The sequence below is a fragment of the Oryctolagus cuniculus genome, chromosome 10 (assembly GCF_964237555.1).
Source record: "Oryctolagus cuniculus chromosome 10, mOryCun1.1, whole genome shotgun sequence".
In the NCBI taxonomy this organism is placed as follows: domain Eukaryota; kingdom Metazoa; phylum Chordata; class Mammalia; order Lagomorpha; family Leporidae; genus Oryctolagus; species Oryctolagus cuniculus.
In genome coordinates, this window is record NC_091441.1 from 19,508,138 (window position 1) to 19,528,989 (window position 20,852).

A 20,852-nucleotide genomic window follows, 5' to 3' on the forward strand; every position below is an offset into this window, starting at 1 on the left:
TTAGAAGTCCATTTAATGTAATTTTAATATAGAAAATAAATAAAAAGATCCAGGGATTCAATTATAACGCAAGCTTAACCATTCAAATAATTTCAAGGGGAAATCTTTATTTCCTAAGTACGCCAGCATATGTATGAATTAACATAATTCATCAGAACCCCTGTCAGTTTCTAAATCCCGCACAACACAGAGTTCTCTAAAAAAGTAACTTCCCAGTCATCATTTCCTATGCAGGAAAAAGTACCCTACCACTGTGGTGTTCTTTTAAAATAACCAAGGCATGCACTTGCTCCTGGTGGAGCCTCTCCTGGCAGGCAGAACAGACTCCTGGGAGAAGCACCCGGTCTCCAGCAAACCCACAGTGACAGCAAGTGCGCTGCTCACTGACAGCGGCCAGCATCCATCCATGCCTGGCAGCTCCCGCCCAGTTCAGGACCCACGGCCTGGGCTGCAGTTCACTCAAAGGACAGGGCAGACGTGCACACACCTTGATGTGGTCCATCATGAGTTGCTTCTGTGCGTATAAGAGAGAACAGTCTGGACACTTGAAAACAGACACCTTCTGGTTTTCAATGTGTTGGTCAAAGTGGCGATACAGCAAGGTTTGCAGGGTGAACACAGTGTCGCACATGGAACACTTATAGATTATTCTAGAACAGAAGAAGTGTAGCGAAATCATGTCAGTCAGCCTCATCTCCGCAGCCAAGGCACTGCCACTTTCCCCTGAAGAACTCAGGAGGCAGAGCACACGAGAATGCGCAACACAGCAAGGAGACAGTGACTCTCAAAGGCAATGGGCATCACGCAAACGCCAGTCTGCACGCTCGGAGTAAAGAAGCCCACGTGCGTTTAGAAACCTACATTAATGGTCGCTTATGACTCCCAGATCTACCACTGGCACAGGCCTGTACAAAGTCTTCTCAAGCGGGTTACTTTTAACACAGAGCAAAAGCATCCCTATTTCTCTTTTTAGGGATTTTTTTTTCAGATCAGACAATCCTTCTAACCTGTCCACATCCCCTGCTGACGCCTGGGCAAGAGGAGCCAGGAGGGGCTCAAAGGAGAAGACTCTCCTGGGCCACCTTCACCTCCAGGGGTTCTGACCCATCCCAGGAACAACTCTGGCCCTGGAGCTATGCTTCCGAATCCCAGCTCCAGGGCATCCTGGCCCTGCGGTGTCTCGGGAAGGTCAGAGAGAGTCTCGGAAGGCGAAGGCCAGGGTGGACACACAACAGAGGCAGCACCTGCCTTTCCTACTGCACTGCAAAGCTAAGAAAGTCCTCGAGCAACCACGTCTTCCTCTCCAGGTCTTTTTTAGTGTTTACTCATTTATTTTCTCTATTTGAAAGGGAAAGCAATGGGGAGAGAGGGAAGAGATCTTCCTTGTGCTGGTTCACTTTCCAAATGCCTACAAGAGCCAGGGCTGGGCCAGGCCAACGCCAGGCATCCAGAACTACATCCAGACCTCCCACGAGGGTGGCAGGGGCCCACATATTTGAGTATCTGAGCCATGATCTTCTGCCTCCCAGGATGCAGCAGCAGGAAGTTGGACCAGAAACAGAGAAGCTGGGGCTGGAACAGATCTTCGCCAACACCCCCCACTTTCCAGGTCTTCTCCAAAGCACCTCTCACACAGCTTCAGGCCTCACCATGTGGCGCTTGAAAAATACAGGTGGTCACTTCTCTCTTCCCACCCAAGATTCATAAATCCAATCGGAAAGGGCCCCCGACAGGTCGGCTACCTCCCCCAGGGGAAAGCCTACATTCCTGCCTGGAGATGGGGGGGGAGTCTCGAGGACTCCTCAGTATGGCCCAGCGCTGGTGCCTGCCCCACGCCATCCCCACACAGGTGCGGCAGCGATACGCCTTTGCTAGCGTCTGAAACAGCTCAGCCCGTCAACAACCCCAGCATCCATGACACCAGTGGTCAAACTGCGTGAAGACAGCTTAAGATGAGGTTGCTGACTGTACCAAAGACTTGGATAGGTCTTCATGGAAATTGAAACAACGGATAGGAAGCCAGATGTGTGAGGTGACCCCATGTTTCAAAGGGCGGAGACAAGAAACAGAAGGCGTGCAATCGTCATCTATTCTAGATGACAGTAAATATGCTCTTCTATGGTGGTGCTTATCTTTATTTCCTGGGTTTGCTATAATTACCACAGAGCAATAACACGGACAGTCCCAAGGAAAGAACTGGGATTTGCTAGCTGGGCCGACACTAGACCCCCACCTCGGTTCTATTCTCCTATTGTCAGACACAGCTCTTTTATGAAAAGCAGCATGGCGCACGTGATTCACGTTACATTCCTTTGGGAAGCACTTGGGCTTACTCTGCCTTGCTGCCCTAGACTTAATACAGAAAAGGGGGCAGGTGTTTAAGGTGGCTGTTAAGATACCACTTGGGCTGCCCACGCTCCATACTGGAGTGCCTGGGCTCGAGTCCCGGCTCTGCCCGATTCCAGCTTCCTGTTAATGAGCACCCTGGGAGGTAGCAGGTGTCTGCCCAAGTAGTTGGGTCCTTGCCACCCAAGTGGGAGATCTGGATTGCGTTCCTGGGTACTGCAGGCATTTGGTGGGGGAAGGTGGGGACCAGCAGATGGAAGGCTCTGTCTCTCTGCCTCTTAAATCACTAAAATAATAACTTTTTAAGTAACAAAAAGTGTAAAGCACCTGATCTGATCAGCACGCCTAAGGCACCTGAGGACAGGTATAGTATCAGTCACCTCCCCACAAATTCTGAATGAACATAAAGGGGGAACGGTGACACCACAGCAGAGAAATCGGGCACCAAACTGACTCACTGGCCGAGCTCCTGGCTTTTTTTTTTTTGGTGAGTCGTGCTCTCTCGAGCCTCGGGTAACTTCATGATTGGATTCTCGCGTGGGACCTGTGGGGACACAGCGTGCACGCAGGTGGCTCTCGGGCAGAGCAGGGAGGGCTCCGAGCACGCGGCCAAAACGCAGGGTAGGTCAGGGTCAGCTGAACCGAGTCAGCCGGGGGTGGGGGTGGGGGCGCCTGTCCGTGGGTGGAGCTCGGCTTCTGGAAGGTTCTGGTGTGTCACCAGCTGGGGGGCTCTGGGGGCTGGGCTAGGGCAGCCTCGTGGGGAGTCGGGGCTCTCTCCGGCCTTCCTGGCCTGATGTGGGGGCGGGGCTTCATCCGGAAACTTCCTGTGGCTGGGAGCACCCCCCAGGCACAGCAGGAAGGTCACTGTCCACACCGAGCCCCGGCCAGGCCCTGGGACCGACCCAGGCACCGACGGCCGCAGGGGCCCCCACCCAGGCAGAGCCACCGTCCCAACGAGGGAGCCGCACGTTTGCCACGTCCCACCACGCTGGCCTCCTACCGGCAGAGCCAACCAAGCCACCTCGCTCCACCTGCTCCGTCACTGCTGGCGAGTGGGGCAGCTGCCCACCTGATGTCACCATGTCTGAGGCACCTGTGCCAAGACAGCCTGGGGAGGGCACCCTGGGATGAGAAGCCTGGGTTCTCTTCTGGAACAACTGCTGCAGATGGGAGACGGACAAGGAAATCCAGAATGTCTACCCAGACGGGATCTCGGACAAGCGAGGACAACGCTGTCTCAGCAACTGGAGAACTCTGAGTGACATTCATGAACTGGACAGCACCGGGATGAAGACGGGGTTCCTGATTGGGGGTGGTGCGGTGGTTAAATTACAAATGTCCTTGATGGATGTCATTATGCCCAGTTACTTCTCAATTTGAGAGACAGGAGTGAGATACAAAGGTAACAGGATGGACTCAATATTGCAGATGGATGGATGGATGGAGGTGGGGCGAGGGTTCTCTGTGAATTTTCCTGACTTTCTGCAGGACAGAGACCTACACAGGTGCTGCTATTTAAATCAGCGAGGGAGCAGCCCAAGAGCTGGTGCCCGGAACCCCTCACGTATGGCTGCCAGGGCGAAAGCATGAGACAATGGAGAAGCCCCAGGAGATGGCCAGGCAGGCAGAGAGGAGGCAGGGCACCCACTCTGCGAGGGATGCAGAGCTCCACGTGGGCACTGCAGGCCCAGCGGACAGTGGGAACCCCAGCCTGGCTGTGCTCCCAAGGATGTGGGCCGGGGAGGAGGTGGTGTACAGTTGGGCGGGGCTTGGAGAGCCAGTGCTGCAAAGCCTGGGCCTGATCCTATCCTCAAGGCAGAGGGAGTGGCAGGGAACTGTGCTAGAAACAAGCTGGGGTGGGAGGAGGGAGAGGGACAGGAAAGAGGAGAGAAAGAACACAGAGCTAAAACCAGACACCCTCACCCAAGAGACTAAGATCACAGCAACCAAAACGCTCCAGAACACAGCGCTACACTTGAACCCGGGGTGAAACGAATGAATAAAGGAGTCTTTCTATACAATTTGTGTTTGATTATTTTTAAGTCATTTGGAAGGCGAAGAGACAGAGACCTTCCATCTGCTGGTTCATCCTCAAAAGCCACCAACAGCCAAGGCTGGGCCAGGCCAAGGGAGAGAGCCAGGAAGTGCAGCCAAGTCTCCTGCCTGTGTAGTGGGGACCCAGGTACTTGGGCATCATCGCCTGCCTCCGTGGCGCATGTTAAAATGCAGGAAGCTGGACTCTGAAGCAAGCCAGGACGTGGATCCAGGAACTCTGATATGGGACACAGGCATCCAAGTGCTACCGTAACCACTGTGTCAAACGCCTCCCCTAAATGAAAGACTGCAAGCTGTGACACTGCCGCCTGGATCAGCCCTGACCGGACCCAGCTAGGTACAGAGACTTGGCTCTGCATCGGTCCCCAAACCCCAAGTCAGGTGGATTCACACTACTGCCGGCTCACAGACAAGACACAAAGACTTCCATTAAATCGTTTGCTTGATGTCAAGTGAATCCCAGGGCCGTGGCTGAAAATTCCATTTTCTCTGCACCCACAGTCCTCTCCTATGCCACTACATCGATCCTATGTATCTGATTTCTTAGAAACTTGTTCAAAAACTCTGGCTCTTATATAATTCTTAACTTAGAGTACCCATGAGGGAAATATGACTGCCCACCACTGGAAAAGAAGAAAAAGAGTTTCTGACAGCACCAGGCACACAGTAAACACCATATAAATGTGTGTGAAATTGTTATCTTGCAGGGCTGGCATTGTGGCATAGCAGGTTAAGCCACTGTTTGCAGTGCTGACATCCCATATGGGCACCGGTTCGAGTCCCAGCTGTTCCACCTCCAACCCAGCTCCCTGCTTATGCACCCAAGAAAGCAGCAAAGATGGCCCAAGTGCTTGGACCCCTGCACCCAAGTGGGAGACCAGGAAGATGCTCCTGGCTTCAGCCTGGCCCAGCACTAGCCACTGCAGCCATTTGGAGAGTGAACCAGTGAATGGAAGACTCCCTCCCTCTCTCTCTCTCTCTCTGTGTGTGTGCGTGTGTGCATACGTGTGTGTGTGTGTGTGTAAATCTGCTTCTCAAATAAATAAATCATTTTAAAAAAAAGCTTAAAGAGATCGTTATCTTGTGTCTCATTTTCTAAACTGAAATGCTGTGGACATGAAGGTGCATTTTCAGACACCCATCTGTTCTCTAAAGAAAACCCTTGGAGGATGATTTTAATACGACTGTTAAAATTAATGCACAGGGGCCAGTGCTGTGCTGTGGCAGGTAAAGCTGCCACCTGCAGTGCCAAAATCCCACGTAGGCACCGGTTCAAGACCCAGATGCTCCACTTCCAGTCCAGCTCTCTGCTATGGCCTGGGAAAGCAGTAGAACATGGCCCAAATCTTTGGGGCCCTGCACCCACGTGGGAGACTCAGAAGAAGCTCCTGGCTCCTGGCTTCGGATTGGCCCAGCTCCAGCCGTTGCAGCCATTTGGGGAATGAACCCGCAGATGGACGACTCTCTCTCTCTGCCTCTGTGTAACTAAGCCTTTCAAATGAATAAACCTTAAAAAAAATTAATGCACAGCGCTTAAAAAATGAAATCCTGTCATTTGCAACAAAATGGATGAAACTTACTGAAATAAGCCAGTCCAAAAGGACAAATACCACATGTTCTCTCTGATCTGTAATAACTAATAGAGCACCTATCTGTAGAAGTGAGAGGCAATGACTTTGAACTTGTCTTGATTATTGAGGAACAGGTTTTGTTGGTTTTTTTAATATTAATTGCTGAATTCATTACTTAGTACAGAGTTATATGTGTATAAAGTTAATTGAAAATAGATCTTAGTAAAAAATAAGAATGGGAATAGGAGAGAGAGGAGGAAGAGGGGTGGGAGGCCGGATACAGTGGAAAGAATCACTACGTTCCTAATGTCGTACTTAAGGAATATGAACTTCATGCATTTCATAACTAAAAGGTTTCTGGAGGAAAAAATAAAATAAAATAAAATTAATGCAAATCATCTTTGTCATGCTGAGTCATTGAATTTCAGGGCAGAGATTCATTTGGAGTGGAGACAACTGAACTCACTGCCAAAAGGAATCTTTCTGGGCAAATGTAGGCCCATGAAGATTTAACAGGGGCTGGAGCTGGGAAAGGCAGCCTGGGAGAGTTAGCTCCACCGCATCACAGCACAGGCCTGGCACCCCCAGTGGAGCTCAAAGTGGCAACCACGGGACACCACACTGAATCAATTCTTCAAATTTGGAGTTTTGCCTCCCATTTCAACTGTAAATTTGCTTTAGTTTAAAACACAGTAGTTCATACCTCTTTTTTAGGCTTATACTTATTAAAGAACTAAAGTAGTAAAAAAAAAAAAATGTAAGGAGACCCTGGATAGTGGAATGGAGCAGGTGTTTGGCTTAGCAGTTCAAAGACGACGCTTACGGCGCCCACACTCGGTGTTTGAGTCCTGGCTCCACTTCCGATTTGGCTTCCTGCTTATGAGCACGCCAGGGGGCAGTGATGACTCAAGTACTCGAGCCCCTGTGACCTGCCCACACGGAAAAGCAAGACTGAGTCCCAGGCGCCCTGCTTCAGCCTAGCCTAGCCCCAGGCAAACCAAAGATGGGAGCTCTTCTGTCTCTCTGCCTCTCAAATAAATGAATTAAAAAATATAAAAAACAAAATTGACCTAGTTTGAAAAAACAAGTTTTGGAGTAACTTGTTCCCATCTACAACAGTGGTCTCCCCTGTTCTGGAGGCAATACTTCTCCAAGAAACCCAGAGGAGGCCTGAACCCTCGACGGCACAGAGCCCTCTCGCTGCTGCCGTCTCGGTCTGAACCGAGCACCTAGCATGCACGGCGGCCCTGACTCTGTAGCTGAAGACACAACAGCAAAACCAGCATGAGCTTCATTCTCCTCCTTCACAGCTTCTCCTTAACATACATCTGTGCAACCTCACCATAAAGCCCCCTCTCCTAAGTCAAGGCCTCTCCCCTCTCCCCTTGAAGGAGGCTCTGGGGCTCCTCTCTGGCACTTCCAAGCTGCCAACGTCATTCCTCCCACACCTTGGGGTCACCTGAACGCAAACACTGCGACACCCCAAGTCGACGTGATGCCCAAGATCAGACCATGAGACTACGGGGCCGTTAGGGTGCACAGCACGGGAGCCCTGGGCGAAGGGGGGATTTGTATCCCAAATGGGACGACGCAGGAAGATGCGAATTTCATCAGACTACTCAGAACTGCGCACCATCTAAACTCTGAGTTGCTTATTTCTGGAAGTTTTCACTTAATATACTCAGACCACAGTGCACCATGGGTAACGGAAGCTGTGGAAAGTGAAGTGCAGAGAAGGTGGGCTACTGAGAACTACGGTTTCCGCTACTTACATCATTTGCTGCCCTGCGTTTCCAAGTTACAACAACTGTTCTGAACTTCACGCACATTGCAGACAAAAGTTTAATTCATTTGCATAAAGACCCAAATAAAAACTACATTCAAAGGGGGGCAAAGGCAAAGACTGCCTGAGCACCCAGCATCTTGCTATCAAGGACACTGAAGACACAAAATTCACCAAACCCTGTCTTCAGGGTCCTTGGATCCTCCAAGTTGTAATTTTTTCATTTTGAGGATCGATCCAAGGTCAAAGCAGGGAAACTACTGGAATAAAATTAGTTTAATAGTCATGTTAAGAACACAATCATTTCTGTAACGAAAAATTAGATGTCAGGGCTGGTGCTGTGACTCTGCAGGGTAAGCCACCCTTTGCAACGCCAGAACGCTGTATCAGAGTGCCAGCTCAAGTTCCTGCTGCTTCGCTTCCGATCCAGCTTCCTGTCGATGCACCTTGGACAGCAGCAGATCATGGCCCAGATGAAACACCAGGATGGAATTCTCGGCTTTGGTCTGATCCAGCCCTGGCCGCCGCAGCTACTTCAAGAGTAAATCAGCAGACAGAAGCTCAGTCTCTCCCACTTTCTCTCTCCCTCCCTCCCCTTTTGTCTCCCTCTCTCTGACATTCTGCCTTTCAAATAAATAAATCTTTAAAACTTTTAAATGTTGGGAGCCAGCAATGTGGCACAGTGGGTTAGGCCACAGCCTGCAATGCCAATATCCCATATGAGCAATAGTTCAAGTCCCAGCTGCTGCACCTCCCATTCGGCTCCCTGCTAATGCACCTGGGAAAGCGGCAGGAGCAGCCTGAGTGCTTGGGCTATTGCCTGGCTCAGCATCTGGGGAGTGAACCAGTGATTTGAAGATCTTTCTTTTTCTGTCTCTCTAACTCTGCCTTTTAAATAAAATAAATAAATCTTTAAAAAAAATTTTTAATGTTACAATTGTTAAACAGTGAAATGTTAAAATGCTACAACTATTGTTTGAGGCCAGCGCTATGGCACAGCGGGTTAAAGCCCTGGTCTACAGTGCTGGCACCCCATATGGGTACCGGTTTGAGTCCCGGCAGCTCCACTTCTAATCCAGCTCCCTGCTAATGTGCCTGGGAAAGCAGTGGAACATGGTCCAAGTCCTTGGCCCACTGCACCTACATGGGATACCCGGAAGAAGCTCCTGGCTCCTAGCTTCAATCGGCTCAGCTCTGGTCATTGCAGCTATTGGGGGGGGGGGGGGGAGGTGAACCAGCGGATGGAAGACCTATCTCTCTACCTCTCTCTGTAACTCTCAAATAAATTTAAAAAAAAATCTTTTTTAAAAAGTTACAACTGTTGATGCTACAACAGAAGCCCTATGTATGTTATATTAAGATCTCAGAATATCATGGGGCTGGAGACCCGGCTGCTCCACTTCCCATCCAGCTCTCTGCTGTGGCCTGGGAAAGCAGTAGAACATGGCCCAAGTCCTGGGGCCCCTGCACCTGCATGGGAGACCTGGAAGAAGCTCCTGGCTCCTGGCTTTGGATCAGTGCAGCTCTGGCCGTTGCGGCCAATTGGGGAGTGAACCATCAGATGGAAGACCTCTCTCTCTCTCTGCCTCTGCCTGTGCCTCTCTGTAACTCTGCCTTTCAAATAAATAAATAAATCTTAAAAAAAAAATGATTTCAGAATATCTTCCCTGAAATACTTCCCTGATGATGGACTTATGGGAAAACACATACCCACAGATGTGGACACGACCCTCACCTCACTTACGATGGACCTCACACTGCCACACTCAGGAATGAAGCGACAGGGCCCTGAGTGCAGTGCAGACACGTAGTGAAGAGCTCGTGCTCACAGAGTCCCCAACCCCACGCGAAGTCTGTGCCAAGTTCTACACACACCATCTCACCACAGGCAGGCCAGAGTTCCACTGCCAGGGGATGGGGGCTCTGCCCAGCTCCAGCTGCCACACACCCTCCTCTGTCAAGCTGATCCTACTGCAGGCAGGCATCCTGTCTGCTCTAGTGCTACTTCAGTATTAAACTCCACCTCATCAAGGCTATAAAGCTAAATTCGTTAACCAGTGTCTTAATGGACCTCATCTTATACATATTAAGGGGAAAAGTATATCCTACAAGAAAGAAACTATGAGGGCCAGCATTGTGACAGTAGGTAAGGTCAATGTCTAGGACACCAGCAACCCATATGGGTACCGGTTCAAGTCCCAGCTGCTCCACTTCTGATCCAGCTTCCTGCTAATGGCCTGGGAAAGCAGCAGAGGAAGACCCAAGTGCTTGGGCTCCTGCATCCACATGGGAGACCCAGAAGAAGCTCCTGGCTTCAATATGGCACAGCCCTAGCCGTTGCAGCCATTTGAGGAGTAAGCCAGAGGATGGAAGAGATATCTCTCTGTCTCTCTCTGTTAACTTTGCCTTTCAAATAAATAAAATAAATCTTAAGGCAAAAAAAGAAACTAGAAAATTTAAAGATGACAGGTTATCTTTGTTTTGTTCTCAAGAAAAAGAACAAAACAGAGACTGGCACTGTGGTTCAGTGGGTTAAACCAGTTAGGCCACCACTTACAAATCAGGCATCCCATTTCAGAACAGCAGTTTGAGTCCTAGCTACTCCATTTCCAATCCAGCTTCCTACAATGCACTTAGGAAGGCAGCAGATGATGGGCCCCTGCCACTCACAGTGGGAAACTTGGACAGGAGTTCTTGGCTCCTGGTTTTAGTCTGGCCCAGCCCCTGCTATTGTGGCCCTTTGGGGAGTGAACCAGCAGGTGTCTCTCTCTTTCTCTCTCTCTCTGTCACTCTGCCTTTCAAATAAATAAATCTTCTTTAAAAAAAAAAAAAAAAAAAAAAAAAAAACAAAGGAACAGAACAGGTAAATATTCACTGATGACAAAAGCATAAGTAACAGGTGACATATGTGGACAGGGACTTTACCTGGGAAGAACAGAAAGGTCTGGTAAGCTCCAAGCCATACCTGAGAGAGCACTGACGTAGGCAGACTTGCATGGTTTCTCACATCTTACATTTTATTCAACAGACCCACTACCTCCTCTATGCCACTGCCAAAGCCGTAGAGTGAGAACGCAGAGTTGGCGGGACTTACTTTGGCTCTCCTATCTTGATGCCAGGGTGCTGTGTGTAAGCGTGGGAGTGTGTACTTGGGGCAGACTTAAACGCCATTGGACATATAGGACACTTGTAGAAGACTTCACAGTGAGAGCCTTGAATGTGAGACTTCAGTGCAGCCACATCCGAGTACACAACATTGCAATGCACACATCTGTTAGGAGAATAAACACACAGTCGTTAGCACAAGACCACTCAACGCGTGTCACTGAACTTATTCTCATGGCCCTTTCAGGCTTCTAAAGGCCCCTTGGAAGCATGTTCATATTTTGTTTCTATTCATAACAAATCACGTGATTTTCATACATGCAGAGATCATGATGAGTAACAATACAACTCAAATGGTCTATTCTGGGAGCAACTTAAGGGGGTCACAGCAGGAGCAGGAAACACAGCAAGGCCCAGGGCTCTGAGCACTAAGACTTCCGTGCGCTGCATTCTAAAACCAGAGCCGGAAGTTCCCGTCCATCTTCAACCCCAAATGGCACTGGCACTGGAGAGACAGATCTTCACTAAGTTTTAAGCGCTCAACAAAGGCAGACAGAGAGGAGTAAAGGAGCACTGGCTCCCAAGCCAGGACCGCTGTCCCCCAAGCACACTGACACAGCAATGAACCTGGGGCCGGCTGCTAGGGTGTTGGTCAGCACCCAAGTTTTTTGTCTCCTGGAAAACAAACTTAAGTAGCTTGCAATTGCTTAATTAAAGTAACTATAAACTTGTGAAAAATCAGCTTCTCTAGGGAAAAAAATGTTTCTCTAGCTAGCTTCCTTACTTTCTGAATTTCTGATTGAGAATTAGCTCATTCCTGGCTCAGATCGAACCCTACCAAAACACACTTTAAAACTAAGATGTCTCCCTCCCCTTATCACATCTTTCTCCCACAGGAGCCCTTGGCAACACTTGCAACGCTTCCATCTGATGACTGCATCTCCCTTCTCCACACCCTAAAACTACTTAAGGATGGTCTCTGGGGAGACTCTCGGGGGCCCCGGGGGTGTGCTCTGTTATAACGGAACACACGTTTCCTGGACACGTGCAGAGCTGCCTGGGGGAAGACAGCACCTGCCAGCAGAAGGCAGAGCCCAGGGGCTTCTTCAATAAATGACACTTGAATTCTCACAACCGCCCTCTCTGGAATCACAGAGATGCTTGCAAAGCCATCCAGGACTGGCAGGCGGCAAACTGTGTGCCATGTGTAAACTGTTTCACACGTGGGCTAATAATTAACATACAAACATTTTCAACTCTCCCCAGGCAGCTCCAGATCAAGTGAAATGAAATTAAAGGTAAGTTTGTTATTGATGCAAAAAAAAATTCTGAAATCCATGCACAAGAGGGGAGTCTTTAGAAAGTTCATAAAAATGCATATGATGGGGGAAAATAAAAGTTGCTTTAATTCTTTTCAAAGCACCCTCCTGTATACTAAAAACATCAAGTACCATTAAGTACCATTAGGAGGCTAGAAGCAAAAACACCTCTAACCCTATCTGACCGAACTGCTATTCCAGGCAACCCAGCCACTCATGCACTCTGAACCCAGTTGGGGTTAATGCGCTGTGTTGTCTTCAATAGGTTAAAGCTCCTCGTGGGGCCACTTACTCATCTGAAAATGAGAATAGTTGGAACAGACCACTTCAGTGCTTCCCAAGGAAAGCAGAAGGCCATGTAAGATGAGAGTGGGAGGGTCACGAATGAAACAGGGCGCACAGATCACCAGGAGCCACAAACATGTGTCATCCCACCAAGAAGGCCCTCCTGCCCTGGCATCAAAGCACAGTACAGAGTTAGGCTGCCATCGCCTGCAATACCAAATGTCGGCATCGCATGAGTGCTCCGCTTCTGATCCAGTTCCCTGCTAATGCGCCTGGAAAGGCACCCACACGGGAGACCCAGATGGGCTTTGGAGTGGCACAGCCCCCAGCGACTGTGGCCATCTGGGGAGTGAACCAAGAGACCCAAGATCTCTCTGTATATATACATATATAACTTTACCTTTTGAAAAAATAAATCTTTGAAAAAGAGCAGAAAGCTTCATCCCCCTCAAAGGGCAAAAGACAGGGCTGGCATTGTAGCACAGTGGGTTAGGTGGCTGCCTCTCATACTGGACCCCCAGTTCAAGTCTAGCTACTCTGCTTCCAATCCAGCTCCCTGCTAATGCGCCGGAGACAGCAGCACAGATGGCCCATGTGTTTGAACCTCTGCCACCTATGTGGGAGACCCAGACGGAGTTCTGGGCTCCTGGCTTCAGTCCAGCCTAGGCTCAGTCATTTGGGCCATTCTAGAGAGTGAATCAGCAGACAGAAGGTCTCTCTCTCCCCTGTGTGTGTCTCTCTCTCTTCCTTTCTCTGTCATTCTGCCATTCAAATAAATAAGCAAGTATATGACCAAGTACTATGGTCTGGGTATGTGTCCCCTATGAAACTCATGTTGAATTTTTTTTTTTTTTTTTTGACAGGCAGAGTGGACAGTGAGGGACAGAGACAGAGAGAAAGGTCTTCCTTTTCCGTTGGTTCACCCCCCAATGGCCGCTGCGGCCGGTGCACCACACTGATCCGAAGCCAAGAGCCAGGTGCTTCTCCTGGTCTCACATGTGGGTGCAGGGCCCAAGCACTTGGGCCATCCTCCACTGCACTCCCGGGCCACAGCAGAGAGCTGGACTGGAAGAGGAGCAACCGGGACAGAATCCAGGGCCCCGACCGGGACTAGAACCTAGGGTGCCAGTGCCGCAGGCAGAGGATTAGCCTATTGAGCCGCGGTGCTGGCCCATGTTGAATCTTAACACCCAAATTCCTGTGCTGAGAGTGTCTGTAGGCGGAGCCCCTGGGAGTCACAAAAGTGGGTGCCCAGAACTGTTAGCGGCTTCATAAGAGGAGGAAGAGAGGCTGTGTGATGCCCTCCCACCCCTCGACAGAGACCCTACCAGCAGGACAGCCCTCGACAGAAGTGGCACTGGGACCCCCGTACCTCCAAGTTTTCTGTGAGAGTAGCAGGGAAGGAGAAAAACACCCATTCCCTGGAGAAACCAGCAGTGACAGCAATGTAAAAATGAAGCTGCGGCATCTAACCTAAAGATGGCATTTAAATGGCTACGGCCCAGCAACACAGGGGTGGTGGGGAACCCTACTTAATGTGAGGGAAGAACTGACTCCTTGTTTGTAAAAAGACTTTCCTATTCCTTTATTTGAAAGGCAGAGTGACAGGGAGTGAAAGAGATCTTCACCCTCTGGTTCACCACCCCAAACTGCCAGGTCTGAGCCAGGGCAAAGCCAGCCGCCAGGAACTCCATCAGGGTCCCCCTTGTGGGTGACAGGGATAACCCACCGTGCCACGACACAGGGTCCCGAGAACAGACTCAAAGAATGTGGGAGAGAGACAGCCACAACACGCTTGCCTGCAGGGGACAGAGGAGGGTCACACGAGACAGCCCTGGAGAAGGCAGAGTTGGGGGCGCAGACAGTGTCTCACCGCCCCCAGAGAGCCAGCCTGGAAAGAACACCTAATAACCCTCAGGTCCTTTGTGCTCTGCAACCCAGTCATGTTTGTTTCTTTATTGTCAGAATATTTTTTTGGAAAATGTTTGCATCATTCAATCCTATACTAATTCCTCTTTTTTTTAAAAAAAAAAAAAGTGTTTATTTATTTGAAAGAGTTAGAGAGAGGCAGAGGCGGGGGGAGGGGGGGTCCTTCCATCTGCTGGTTCACTCCCCAGTTGGTCATAATGGCCGGAGATGCGCCAATCCGAAGCCAGGAGCCACTTCCGGGTCTCCCAAGTGGGAACAGAGGCCCACAGACTTGGTCCATCTTCTACTGCTTTCCCAGGCCATAGCAGAGAGCTGGACTGGAAGTGGAGCAGCCAGGTCTCGAACCAGCACCCATATGGGATGCTGGCACTGCAGGCAGCAGCTTTATCTGCTATGCCACAGCAGTGGCTCCAAAAATTCCCCTTTCTTGATGTAGATATATCAAGAGGCAGGAAAACTCAGAAAAATATTTGATTTTTATCAGTGTTTCCATTTTACCCATTAATCAGGAACAAGGGGAGAGGCAGAGAGAGCAGGAGGACAGGGACTAGAAACCTTGCACAAGAAGAAACAAGACAGGTAGGGCAGCCACACCACAGACTCCTCCAGCTACGGAAACACGGAATTGAGAGGGAGAGACAAACACGGCAAGGCCAAGGCCAAGCCCCAGGCAAAGACCAGACTAAAGACCAGAAGACCAGACATTATTGGAAACAGCAGGGGAAAAATTAAGGTAAAATGTTTTTGTTATCTTCAAAACAAGTAAACATGAACTAAGCTTCTTAACAACCACATAACCCTAAGTCCAGGGGGAAAATCTGTACTTACCACAAAACTTAGTTTAAAAAAAAAAAAAAACTGAGATCTACAGTTCAAAGCATGAAATTCTAGCAACTCTATGGATGAAACAAAAGAAAAGCCAACCAAGGATGGGGTTTCCTTTTTGGGGGGCAGGGGAAAAGGAGTAGGGGAGTAGGGAGGTGTTTTGCTTTGCTCTGAGTGCACAGCTTCTGGCTTGAGTTAGGAAAGATACCAGGAACTGTTAACATTAAAGAAGTCTCCCTTCCTTCATTCAATTCAATGGAAGTTTACTTTCATTACATGAGAAAAATCAACTGAACACCTGAGGAGCAACTGACATCGCTGAGAGGCACACCTCCCGCCAGCAGCCTGTGGCGCTGCTCTCCCCGGAGCGCCGCCGGGAACTGGGGGCAGGCGACGCGCCAGTCCACAGCCGGGGTGCCACGCACAGACAGAATGCAGGAAGGACTGCACAATTAACTGCGGGCAGAAATGGTACAAAAACTCTGGTTTACTGATTTCCAAACCAAAGCTTTCCTATAAGGCTAGATCCCGAACTAGAAAACATTTGTGCATTACAGATCTGGAGGCACAAGAAGAAAATGCAGTCAAGTCTGACATTTTGGTGTTGGAAAACTGGGAGAGACACCCAGGAATCAATGACACCATGACCTAAATTTAAAGGAAATACAACCATTAAATCAGGCCAACTGGACTTCATTTTTATAAAGCATCAGAACTGTATCACAGCTTTTAAAAAAGAATTCACTATTAAGAGTCTAACATTAAAGTTACTAAGTGATACACAATGCTAAGATAAATGCATAATACAGTGATACCTCTATTAACAGACACTGTGTACCTGCTTTCTGGGGGAGAATCTTCTTCACCAGGTCAAGATTCAAAAGGCACGGGCCTGAATTCCAGAAAATCACAAAGTGGAGAATAAAGCTCAGGAAGAGGGTCCTCCAACAGCAGCCAAAGCAGCATGAGGGCTGCTGGGTGCTGAGAAGACACATCTGGGGGACGCAGCAGGCAGCGAACGGCGCCATGGAGATGTGTGGAGGAACCCGGGGAGAAACCCGGCCTCAGGTGGGGGAGGAGGGGCAGTGTTGGCAGGGCAAGTCCCCTTTGAAAGAGCCAGGTCACAAGATGGCACACACCTGCATCCTTCGATGGGGGCCACATGAAAGTAACAATCACTGCACCAGGCCTGTTTGCCCTCGGGGACGGCAAGTGCTGAGAGATGTGGCAAACGCACAGAGCTCCGGGAGGGGTTCAGAATCCAGGGAGCGGGGCCGGCGTTGTGCGGCGATGCAATGCCGGCATCCCATACGGGTGCTGGTTGGTGTCCCGGCTGCTCCACTTCCCATCCAACTCCCTGCTAATGGTCTGGGAAAAGCAGCAAAGACAGCCCAAGTGCTTGGGCCCCTGCACCCATGTGGGAGACCTGGGATAAGCTCCTGGCTCCTGGCTTCAACCTGGCCTAACCCTGATCATTGCAGCCACTGAGGGAGTGAACCAACGGATGGCAGGTCTCTCTCTCTCTCTCTCTGTCTTTCCCTCTCTCTATTTAGTAAGTCTAACATTCAAGGAATAAATAAATCTCTTAAAAGAAAGAGAGGGAGGGAGAACGAAAAGAAAGAGAGAGAGAAAGACAGAGAGAGAGAGAAAGAGAGAAAGCAACAGAAGTGGCCCAAGTGTTTGGGCCTCTGCCACCCATGTGGGAGATTCAGAAGAAGCTCCAAGCTCCTGACTTTGGCCTGGCCCAGTGCTGGCCACTGTGGTCAAGTGGGGAATGAACCAGCAGATGGAAGGTCTCTCTCTCCCTAACTCTGAACTTTATATATGTATATGTGTGTGTGTGTGTGTGTGTGTGTGTGTAAATGCAGGGAGCATGGGAACAAAAATGTGCCAAAAAGGCTGCGACATCTAACCACAGTGTGACAGCGCGCTTCCAGGGAGGGGCCAGGGACCCTGGACGCAGCGAGGCGGCTTCTCCGAGGATCTGTTAATGGAGGCATCACTGTGGCACCCGTGTGCACACCACCCCACACACTGTCTAGTCAGAAGGGCATGTAAGTGAACAGGATACTGACCGAAAACCAACTCTCCGCGTGTAGTGCAGGCAGTTCTTGGTGACGTGCGTCTGGAAGTGCACCGACCTGCAGATGGCCCCGCACTCGGGGCAGGTGTAGGGAGATTTGTGCTGATGGATTCTCTGGTGAGAGGCGTAGCTGCACTGGTTAGGAAGCAGCATCTGGCAGACAGTGCAAGTCTTCTAGACAAACCAAAGGGGGAGACAGCATTGGTCCCGCTGAGGATTTTCTAATATGCAAAGCACCTTGGTTAACCCTCAAAATGACCACACATCTCTCAGTCCAGTTACACGACTATAATTGATTATAAGCCCAAGAAAACAAGCTTGAACATCACACATTTAATATGAAACTTTCTCCCATGAAGTAAGCATAAACTCTACCGTGCACCAGGCTCCTGTGAACCTGTGAACCCTAACAGACAGTCAACTTTCAGCAGAGCTTCAATACTGCTACTTTCGCATTTCGGCTCAGTGCAAAGAGGAGGAATTACAAGAGGAGTACTTGCAAATTATGTTAGCACATCAAGTTTAATGTATTCATGGGTGTATGCGTCTTAACAGGAGTTTCTACAACTCAAATTTTCTTCAAAATAATCAAAATTCCAAATTCCCCATCACTTATTTAAAACCCGAAACACAGGAATTAAAAAAAAAAATGGCCACAGCAATTTCAGTGATTGAACTGCCCATAATATGATTTACAATTTAAAAAAAAGTTAAACTGAAATTCTGTAGAGTTTAAAATCTGATTACATATAAAACTAAGTTGGGCTGAACCCTTCTTCACAAAAGGCTCTCTCTAGTTCACCACCCAGGAAAAAACAAACTGCAATTCTCAACCCCTCAGATACAGGCACTAAACACGGTGCAACTTTCCAAATCCAAAATAAAAAAGCCTTAAAGGTAAATATAAACTGAGGGCTAATTACTTCCACCCCAAATAAACGGAGCAGCACTGTGATACAAATGTGCTGGAACAGTGCAGACATTCACGCAAAAACAAGTATACATGCTGTGTGTCTACTCTCTTCTCAAATACACAATCTATTTTAAAGTTAAAGAAAGCCTCAAAATACAGATTCTTGCTAGGATTTTAAACATCTTTCATACTGACAACAGAGTTACAAATGTTAGCTTTTTAAAATATTTCTAGTTTTTGTATCAAGCTTAAAAATTATGGCTGAAATTTCTGAGTGATTTAGACTAAGAAAAACAGGAAATTCACTTGACAATTTTTTCTTGATTTTTCTCCTGAAAAGACTAAAACCCAAACTTAATCCCTAAAAATGTTTATTATAATCAGAAAATTAGAACACTGCAGGCAGCTTTGATGTGGTGTCCTTTAAAAATAGCATCCTTCCCCTAATAACACATACTTCCAGGGTTCACACAAGCCACAGCAAGGAAAATCAATCACAAGATTCGTTGATTACACAAATCTACATTACCATGGGTAATCACTTGTCTGTCTGAACTAAAGTCCTCTATCTGCCTTCACACATCATTAATTCCAGGCAGCAAATTATAATGTCTGAATCTGCACAAGCATCTTAAAAGTGTCTTACAGTTACCTGGGAATAAAATCAGTATTTTTCATAGCAAAAAAGTCAAAAGCCGTTATTTATGTGTGTGTATTATGTATACCTACACACACACATATATATATATGATGTGTATACATACATACTACATATACACATTATAGGTAGATATATATACACATACATGATGCGTATATACACATTCTGTATATATACACTATATGTAGCTATACACATACACAATGCATATATACACACATACGATATATACACACATACATGATGTGCATACACAATAGCTATATATACTATATATACACACATAAATGTGTATATATACACATACTACGTAAATACACACTATATGTAGATATATACATATATGTGATGTGTATATATACATACTACATATATAACACTATATGTAGACACATGCATGACGTGTATACACATATGCTATATACACTATATGTAGATTTATACACATAAATGATGTGTATATACACATACTATATACACTATATGTAGATATACACATGATGTGTGTGCACACATACTGTATAACATACACTATATGTAGACACACACATATGATGTGTTTCTGCACACATACTATACACATGCACACACACACTGTACATGAGTGCATTACAAAGTAAAGATGGCCCTATTCCACCACGAGCCAAGTGGTGACTTAGGTACTCTAAACATAAATACATTCAATACATCATCTCACTTAATTCTCCTAATAACCTAAGAAGAAGATAATAGTTCCATTTCACAGGTGAGAAATGAGGTTTAGCAAAGTCAAGACATTTCGCTTTCAGGGCCCACAGCTGGAAGGTGGAAGAACGAGGACTTGAACCAGGCTGTGACAAATTCTGAGGCCTCTGATGGAGGGTCAGTGGGAGGAGCCAGGCTGGGGGTTACAAAGAATGAACAGACAACAAAAACACACAGCGGAAAACTTTGAGCAAACACACCTAAGTGCCAGGGATGACCACACTAGGGCAGGATGAGAGGTGAGTATGCCCCATCTCATATTTAGGGAATGTGCTAGCATTCCCTAAAAACTGAAAACCATTCTCACGTCTCTTCCACCAAAATATATTAACAAATGGTTATCCGTCGTAATACACAGAAAGTCACAGCACATTCCTTAGCTGATTGCAATTTCCTGCCTCCGCCACAGGGCCCTCCCCCACCACAGGACTCTGCACCTCACCACCCCCAGCCACTTTAGACAAACAGGGAGGGGTCAGGATCACAGCCCCACAGTGTCCCGCCATTCCTGAAACATGAGAATGGCCACTGGGCACATGGAGACCTTACCTTGAGCTCATACAGGTGCATGCATGGCCCCATCCCGAACGTACACTGTGGCTACGCCCACATTTCTGCCTTTGTTTACCTGCTCCCAGGCCACTGTGAGAAACAGCGGGCTACTGCGGTTGCAGACATCCTCCTCCTGGATGCGTGCAGTCTGCGGACCCCCAGCCTCCCTCACTGCACCTGTGGTAGGAAGCCTGTCCTGCCTCTTCCTGGGCCAGCAGTGGTGGCTTCCACCGCACCAAGGCGCACAGGCCCTCGCTTTTCTTAAACGCTTTGAATTCATGATAGACACGTTTTTTCCTGGATTTAGAGATGCACTTGAGCACAGGAGCAGACAAAGACTTCGTTGTGGTCTAGAAGAATCCAACTATTCTTTTTTTTTTTTTTTTTTTTGACAGGCAGAGTGCACAGTGAGAGAGAGACAGAGAGAAAGGTCTTCCTTTTTGCCATTGGTTCACCCTCCAATGGCCGCTACGGCCGGCGCATGGCGCTGATCCGAAGCCAGGAGCCAGGTGCTTCTCTTGGTCTCCCATGGGGTGTAGGGCCCAAGCACTTGGGCCATCCTCCACTGCACTCCCGGGCCACAGCAGAGAGCTGGCCCGGAAGAGGGGCAACCGGGACAGAATCCGGTGCCCCAACCGGGACTAGAACCTGGTGTGCTGGTGCCGCTAGGCGGAGGATTAG

At 48.4% G+C, this 20,852-nt stretch overlaps 1 protein-coding gene across 22 annotated transcripts in view; it reads right to left on the minus strand.

Annotated features, from left to right (window-relative positions):
• The window catches only part of ZNF532 (zinc finger protein 532), a 116,930-nt gene that overhangs the window by 38,046 nt on the left and 58,032 nt on the right, over positions 1 to 20,852 (minus strand). For 20 of the 22 annotated variants that reach the window (XM_070050105.1, XM_070050106.1, XM_070050107.1 and 17 more), the window contains 3 exons: positions 17,294 to 17,475; positions 10,850 to 11,026; positions 488 to 650 (listed from right to left, as the gene is read on the minus strand). The exons of 1 other annotated variant lie outside the window; for it this stretch is intronic. In XM_070050105.1, coding sequence (XP_069906206.1) covers positions 488 to 650; positions 10,850 to 11,026; positions 17,294 to 17,475 — 522 coding nt within the window. The remainder of the gene's footprint in view (positions 1 to 487; positions 651 to 10,849; positions 11,027 to 17,293; positions 17,476 to 20,852) is intronic. One more of the 22 variants, XM_051851172.2, reaches the window with a different exon arrangement.